Source organism: Haliotis rubra, unplaced genomic scaffold, assembly GCF_003918875.1.
Source record: "Haliotis rubra isolate DU_JTF1 unplaced genomic scaffold, ASM391887v1 Scf1330, whole genome shotgun sequence".
Classification (NCBI taxonomy): Eukaryota; Metazoa; Mollusca; class Gastropoda; order Lepetellida; family Haliotidae; genus Haliotis; species Haliotis rubra.
In genome coordinates this window covers 134,364-143,083 of record NW_025765260.1, presented here as the reverse complement: position 1 = coordinate 143,083, position 8,720 = coordinate 134,364, and the positions used below count along the sequence as shown (strand labels likewise).

At 41.9% G+C, this 8,720-nt stretch overlaps 1 protein-coding gene across 3 annotated transcripts in view; it reads right to left on the bottom strand.

Annotated features, from left to right (window-relative positions):
* Positions 1 to 756: 756 nt before the first annotated feature.
* Positions 757 to 8,720, bottom strand: part of LOC124267716 (FMRFamide receptor-like) — a 69,329-nt gene continuing 61,365 nt past the window's right edge. For all 3 annotated transcript variants that reach the window (XM_046702699.1, XM_046702700.1, XM_046702701.1), the window contains one exon: positions 757 to 5,025. In XM_046702699.1, the coding sequence (XP_046558655.1) occupies positions 3,630 to 4,808 (1,179 nt within the window). In that variant the 5' untranslated portion in view covers positions 4,809 to 5,025 and the 3' untranslated portion in view covers positions 757 to 3,629. The remainder of the gene's footprint in view (positions 5,026 to 8,720) is intronic.

Genomic DNA, 8,720 nt, shown 5'->3' with positions numbered 1-8,720 from the left:
CCGTTGAGAGAGCACAGTTTATAGTAGAAGCTGTGTATCCAGTACAACAAACCAGCGCTACATTTGAGTGATTTATTCAACATCTGACACCACGTGATCAAAACAGAAGTGAAAGAACAGGAAAAACATACGCACAGATGATGAAGCTAATACAGCTAGTCGCGTGTGATGCAAGTTCTACTGCAACGGATTCTACACTGTTGAAGGATGAACCACGGCAAGGTCATGCATGCCGTGTTCTACTGTAACGGAAGCCTACACTGTTGAAGGATGAACCACGGCAAGGTCATGCATGCCGTGTTCTACTGTAACGGAAGCCTACACTGTTGAAGGATGAACCACGGCAAGGTCATGCATGCCGTGTTCTACTGTAACGGAAGCCTACACTGTTGAAGGATGAACCACGGCAAGGTCATGTTCTACTGTAACGGATCCTACACTGTTGAAGGATGAACCACGGCAATGTCATGCATGCCGTGTTCTAAGATAAGTAGATATAGGTTTTCTCCCGTCACGACTGAGATGTGAATGTCGATGAAGAATGGAATCTCATGAAAGCTTTATCACAAGAGGTGGTCCCAGCTTACTTTATTTACCCAAGAGTGTTGTGTATAACATATTTTGATTGTACTTAGTAGTGCATATTGGATTGAGGAACAGTCCTTGACTTTGAATTTCTCACGATCACCCCGTTATGACATGTTTTACCGGGCTTAAAATCCAATTTGAAAGACGACCGATTACAAATGTTTCATCTCCGGGATAAGTTCAGTTAATGTAGTTGATTAACTGTAATGTTAAAACTGTTGTGACTGCGTGTTGTTCCAGTGCTACCCACAATGCTAACCTCCTCCGTCAATCTTTGTCAGGCGGTGTTAATGAAAACAACAAAACGCAAAAAGCATTTTTCTAGTACATCAAACTTTGCAGTTATGAATTGCTAGTTCCAAAGATTATCGGTAACCAGTAGTGTATGAGGTCCCCACAGCAGAGACTAGATGATGCTGGCCATGAAGCCCGACGTCCACGGTTCATCAGGCAGCCATAGGCTAACAGCTATTAGAAATCAGTCGGTGTGTTAGTAATTATCAAATGTCAATCTTTATCGATGCATCGGTTAAATTTCGGCTTCTTTCGTCCCTCAATTAGAAAACCGTCGAAAATGCTTTTCCTTTCTTGATTAATACCTGGAAATATTGTATGATAAGAGTGGGCCTTGTCAAGGATTTTCGAATCGTAATGTGAGCAACGTTGTATAGCTGTCAACTCTACCCAGAATCGTAAGGAGACCAACGGTGTATAGCTGTCAACTCTACCCAGAATCGTAATGAGAGCAACGTTGTATAGCAGTCAACTCTACCCAGAATCGTAATGAGAGCAACGTTGTATAGCTGTCAACTCTACCCAGAATCGTAATGAGAGCAACGGTATATAGCAGTCAACTCTACCCAGAATCGTAATGAGAGCAACGTTGTATAGCTGTCAACTCTACACAGAATCGTAATGTGAGGAACGTTGTATAGCTGTCAACTCTACCCAGAATCGTAATGAGAGCAAAATGGTATAGCAGTCAACTCTACCCAGAATCGTAATGAGAGCAACGGTGTATAGCAGTCAACTGTACCCAGAATCGTAATGAGAGCAAAATGGTATAGCAGTCAACTCTACCCAGAATCGTAATGAGAGCAACGATGTATATCAGTCAACTCTAATCAAAATCGTAATGAGAGCAACGATGTATATCAGTCAACTCTAATCAAAATCGTTATGAGAGCAACGGTGTATAACAGTCAACTCTACCCAGAATCGTAATGATGGCAAATGTGTTCCATAGTTAATTTTACCCTGATTCTTAATGAGAGTAAATGTGTTCCATAGTTAATTTTACCCTGATTCTTAATGAGAGTAAATGTGTTCCATAGTTAATTTTACCCTGATTCTTAATGAGAGTAAATGTGTTCCATAGTTAATTTTACCCTGATTCTTAATGAGACCAAATGTGTTCCATAGTTAATTTTACCCTGATTCTTAATGAGAGTAAATGTGTTCCATAGTTAATTTTACCCTGATTCTTAATGAGAGTAAATGTGTTCCATAGTTAATTTTACCCTGATTCTTAATGAGAGTAAATGTGTTCCATAGTTAAGTTTACCAAGAAGCTCAATGAAAGCCACTTTTTCTCATAGTTAACTTCACTCCGCGTCGAAAACAACAATCTAACTCTACCAAGCACAATAATGAAAGCTTCCTTAAGTCACAATTAACTCAACACAATGTCGTAAAAAACAGTACGGCAGCCACAGCCAGCTAATGACAGCAGCCACGAGAGAATGTAAGTGTCACAGTTAACCTAACCAGCATAATAGTGAGAGAGGGAAATATGTGATCAGTTGCTGCATATGGCTGATGGCATGGCGTATCTGATGAAATATGTTACAGATCAAAGGAAACTCTTTCAACACACTACAAAAACTGACTAAAAGGAAAAGTAATTTACAATTAACAAATCCGTTCTAGGTGTTCACAGCGTTATACACGCTAATGGACAAACACTGTTTAGGGGTCGTTTCAACATCTCTGGAAGGCATAAATAAGTTTAGAAGAATATAGCAATCATCAACGCTCTACATATATACACACATATAATACCTGTACACTGTGTTTCATTATATACATATCATTGACATGACAAAAAAATAAATTTCTTAAATAAATATTATTATACACAAAGAAGATTCTTCTCCACCTAGTTGATGCAGTTCCAGACGATGTTTATACAGTGGTCCATTAGCGTGTATACCAGCACACCAGTGTAATGCACCTGTATCGCAATACGGCATAAAAATACTGTCAGATCCAGCAAAGACACATATGTGCATTGTAACGAGGGTAGTACGATACATGGTACAACCGGAAGTAGCTGACGAAGCACAGAAGCAGTTTACCTCCCAACACTGCAGGTGACAGTGTGCCGCACTCCATCGTTACTTCCTGCCATCCACTGAAGATACATATACACCAATATATACAACACTCAGTATCACATGGAGTAGAAATAGACAATCCTCATCGGAGACCAATATGGCCAACAATGACATGTTGGTTGGCTACGCGGAAGTAATCAGTGGTCTAACGAAATAAGTGATCACCAATTATCGACATCGTAACATGTATATCAACAGTAAGATCACGAGTCATCACTATAGTAACATGTCACTGACAGTAGGACCGTCCGCAACAATAAGTGGGTCACTGTGTTAATGCTAAGCGTTCATTTATAGTACATAGCAGGTGATCGTATAGCCCCAGCTCTCCACACATTGCTGAGAACACAATATCCTCCTGTCACAAAAGTAGTAGTGTTTTTATCACAAGGCTTTAATCCATTTAAAATCCATTCTTCCTCCAGTTTTCTCATTCATTACAGATGTCCAGCTAGCAGTTGATGGTCTTCCTGTCTAACGTCTTTCAGTTTTTAACTACTTGCAAGGGGCGCTGTGCACACGCAACTTGGCAATTAGTCATGAATCCAATCACTCATTATAATGGTTTCCAATCCAAATACTACACTTAATTCACACAAGAGGAATTAATCCTCGCAATGTTGGTTCTTCAATCAAGCGCCATCTTCATGATTTACTGGAACCAGAGTTTTCATTATTTTGTTGTACGTTGTTATTTTTGTTGTTGTTTTTAGCTTCAGACAGACGCCGGTACTGGGACTCGTCCATTTCTGTCTGAAGCTTCTTGGGGTTTTTTGTCCGGCAGCAGAGTTGGGCGAAGCTCTGTCGGAAAACTTTGTTGAATAAGCAGTATATGACGAAGTTGATGGCGGCGTTGAGTGCCAGAAGCGTGTCCGTGAATTCCCGTATTCCTTTCACGAGAGGCCCCGCTTCGTGGTAGCCGAAACCAAACACAGTGGACATAATGGCGTCTGGTGTTATACATACCATAAACACAACTATGACCATAATCATCATCACCGTGACGCGGTGACGGGAGGAGTTACGTTTGTTGGCACGGGTTTTTCTTAACGCACCAATAATGCAAGCATTCAAGGCAACTAGCACAAGGAGGGGGATGATAGAACGCAGGAGATTCTGGGCCCATGTGTAGGCCGACACAAATACTTGGTTGTGATAAAGTTCTGTAAGCTCGACGTGTAGCATGGATTCATTCAAGGACTGGTCGTAACACCACTTGGTCCGATAACGGAAGGCAGATGGAAGAGCGACTACCGTCATGATGATGTATACGACTACGCATGTGACGACAGCGCGGTATCTGCTGCATAACGCCCTGGCGCGTGTTGGGTGACACACAAGAATGTACCTCTCCACAGCTACTGACACAGTCAGCCATGAAGATACACAGACAGACATATTGAAAATGAAATGCGCGTAAGGATATAGATACCCATATGCCCTGTTGCCCATGACGTCATCGGTCTTACTGAATATAGTTACCAGCACGTATAATATATCATTTATGAGCTTGATTGCGTCAGATATTGCCAAAGCACTCAAGAAAGCATTAGTGGATGTGAGCATGTTCCGCTTTGTAAGCACGATGACAGTGAGGATATTACCCAGGAGTCCGGGGATGCACACGGCCGGGTACAGGATCAGTCCCGTGATTAACTGGGCGATTCGGAAGAATTCCTGATTAGTCGTATCGGGTTCTTCCTCCACTGGACAGAACCCAGAAGAATTGTCATTCGTACCATTTCCGGGATCAGATGTAAAATTGAGGACATTGCTCACATTCTGCCAGATTGCGTCTGTGACTCCCATCCCGGCGTCCGCCATAACCACACCTAGATTGCACTCCTGAAAAGCAGGGTTACCTATCACAGGCCACAAGACGGACAAGCAATCATTTCTGGGGTCTCTATCCCACAAGATTACGTTTCAGGCCGAATTCACTCCAAAGCGAAACATGTGTTTACTCGTGGTCATGTGTGTTGTGTAACACTGTGGGGGACGCACTCAGGGCATCAATCTCAGGCCGCATCACCTCCTGTATCTGAAACAAGGAGGAATCAGTATTAACATAACCTTATGGGATTGTTATAAAATTAGTGGGAAACATTCACCATCTGTTTCTGTTGATCGGTTAACATTACATTTCTTTATGAATAAAACATACTGTCACACATACATTAACATAGATGGAAATGACATTGCTCGAAGGTATGCAAGGCCGTCATCTGCTCATGCGGACAGGAATCGCAGACCACAGTTACAAGACTTTTCGAAATTGTGCATTACAAATCGAACTATAGTATAAACTGTACTTGCAGCGCTAAAATGTGATCTGTCCATTAGGTGTTAGATAGAGAAATGTAGAGCATGTAAAAGAAGAATACAAATTGAGTTAAAGTAGCTCACAGAATCAAGGGATCAAATAGTTCTTCGTACTCGTACCTCGATGAATTTAATAATTGCACTTCACCGACGTGTTTGTATTCAATTAATACAGATTTTAGCCCTCAATCGATGGAGTTTCATTCTCCAATGAACTTGCGCATAGTGTATGTCAGTTCCCATGTTTTCATTCCTACTGTAGTAAGGTGTGTTGGTGTAGAATGTTATTGACTGTTACCAGCAGTCAATACACGGAACAAGTAAATAGATCGGTTAGTGAATTCCTTCCTTTCCTTCACTGGGATGGGTCATGGGGATGATACTCGATCAATAGCCTGAAGTCAAACACATCTTCCAATGTTCACAGAAACGCTGAGTACATGTGTCTAAATCATCCGAAACAACGCTTTATTTATTTTGTTCATGCCAAGAAAATCCAAGGGGTTTCCCCGGGACTGTGAGTCTTCCGTCAGTGTCTCTTCAAGAGTACAAGGACAACCTCGTGAACAACAGGACAACCACCCTACAAAGACAACCTCCCCAACAAGACAACTCCAGCCAAACCTGAGTACCCTCCTAACGTCAGCCAAGAAATATGGAGGTACCAAACCTGTGTACCCTCCTAATGTCAGTCAATTTCAGCCTCCACGTTACATAGATCGCACCCTCCGATAATAACTTGTGAATATGAGGAACTGGTGGAAGAGAGACGGAAATGGGATATATATTGTGTGGCCAGAATCTTCTTGTGAGGTGTCCATGGAATGTTGTGTCCCGGCAGGAGGAGCACCAGGAGGACATGGCAGGAGCAGCACCAGGAAGACATGGCAGGAGCAGCACGAGGAGGACATGGAAGGAGCAGCACCAGGAGGACATGGAAGGATGGATACAGAAGACGTATTTGTGAATTTGACTTTGCTGTGAACTTCAGCTCTAAACTTAATAATGAAAGAGAACATTGTCGACGACGAGATATATGGAAATCAGTAAAAAAAACAACATGATGCCGATCGATTTTCATCAAGTTCTCGAACGTGTGAGGGGTGAACTAGACACGTTGTTGAGGTTTTACTAAATAAACAATAATATACAGTAAAACTGATAACAAAATGTGTCTCTAGGATGACAATGGTGTACCATGAACTCGTTCCCGGAAACAAATCAGATATATGCCATAAGCTGACATCCATGATCAGGTTTGTGACACACTATGGAATACCATTAATTTCGAATACATGCCCAACTTTCTTCAATGTTATAACCTAGTTGATCCTACCTCACTCTTACAATACTTGAACCTAACTCACTCTTCAATCAGTTGAACATACATGTACCTCACTCCTCCATCAGTTTAACCTACCTCACTCTTACAATACTTGAACCTACCTCACTCTACCATCAGTTTAACTACCTCACTCTTCAATCAGTTGAACTACCTCACTCTTCCATCAGTTGAACTACCTCACTCTTCCATCAGTTCAAATACCTCACTCTAACATCAGTTGAACCTACCTCACTCTTACATGAGTTGAACCTACCTCACTCTTCCATCAGATCAAACCATCAGTTGAACTCCCTCACTCTTTCATTAGTTGAACCATCCTCACTCTTCCATCAGTTGAACCATCCTCACTCACCCATCAGTTGAACCTACCTCACTCTTCCATCAGTTCAACTACCTCACTGTTAGATCAGTTGAACTACCTCACACACCTCACTCTTCCATCAGTTCAACTACCTCACTCTTACATCAGTTGAACATACCTCACTCTTACATCAGTTGAACCTACCTCACTCTTCCATCAGTTGAACCTACCTCACTTTTGCATCAGTTGAACTACCTCACTCTTCCATCAGATGAACCTACCTCACTCTTCTATTAGTTGAACCTACCTCACTCTTCCATCAGTTGAACCTACCTCACTCTTCCATCAGTTGAACCTACCTCACTCTTCCATCAGTTGAACTTACCTCACTCTTCCATCAGTTGAACTTACCTCACTCTTACATCAGTTGAACTACCTCACTCTTCCATCAGTTGAACATCCTCACTCTTCCATCAGTTGAACTACCTCACTCTTCCATCAGTTGAACCATCCTCACTCTTCCATCAGTTGAACTACTCACCTCACTCTTCCATCAGTTCAACTACCTCACTCTTACATCAGTTGAACATACCTCACTCTTACATCAGTTGAACCTACCTCACTCTTCCATCAGTTGAACCTACCTCACTTTTGCATCAGTTGAACTACCTCACTCTTCCATCAGATGAACCTACCTCACTCTTCTATTAGTTGAACCTACCTCACTCTTCCATCAGTTGAACCTACCTCACTCTTCAATCAGTTGAACTTACCTCACTCTTCCATCAGTTGAACTTACCTCACTCTTACATCAGTTGAACTACCTCACTCTTCCATCAGTTGAACCTACCTCACTCTTACAATAGTTGAACAAACTTCACTCTTACAAAAGTTGAACTACCTCACTCTTCCATCAGTTGAACCATCCTCACTCTTACAATAGTTTAACGAACCTCACTCTTACAATAGTTGAACCTACCTCACTCTTCCATCAGTTGAACTTACTTCACTCTTCAATCAGTTGAACCTACTTCACTTTTGCAATAGTTGAACTACCTCACTCTTCAATCAGTTGAACCTACCTCACTCTTACAATAGTTGAACCTACCTCACTCTTACAATAGTTGAACCAACCTCACTCTTACAATAGTTGAACCTACCTCACTCTTCCATCAGTTCAACTACCTCATTCTTCCATCAGTTGAACCAGCCTCACTCTTCAATCAGTGGAACCAACCTCACTCTTCCATCCGTTGTACCTACCTTACTCTTCCATCAGTTGAACCTACCTTACTCTTCCATCAGTTGAACCAACATCACTCTACCATCAATTGAACATACCTCACTCTTCCATAAGTTGAACCTACTTCACTTTGCAATAGTTGAACTACCTCACTCTTCCATCAGTTGAACCTACCTCACTCTTTTATCAGTTGAACTACCTTACACTTCCATCAGTTCAACTATCCCACTCTTCCATCAGTTGAAGTACCTCACTCTTCAATCATTTGAACCTACCCAAATCTTCCATCAGTTGAACCTACCTCACTCTTCCATCAGTTGAACCTACCTCACTCTTCCATCAGTTGAACCTACCTCACTCTTCCATCAGTTGAACCTACCTCACTCTTTCCATCAGTTGAACCTACCTCACTCTTCCATCAGTTGAACCTACCCTCACTCTTCCATCAGTTGAACCTACACTCTTCCACAGTTGAACCACCTCAGTTTGAACTTACCTCACTCTTCCATCAGTTGAACTTACCTC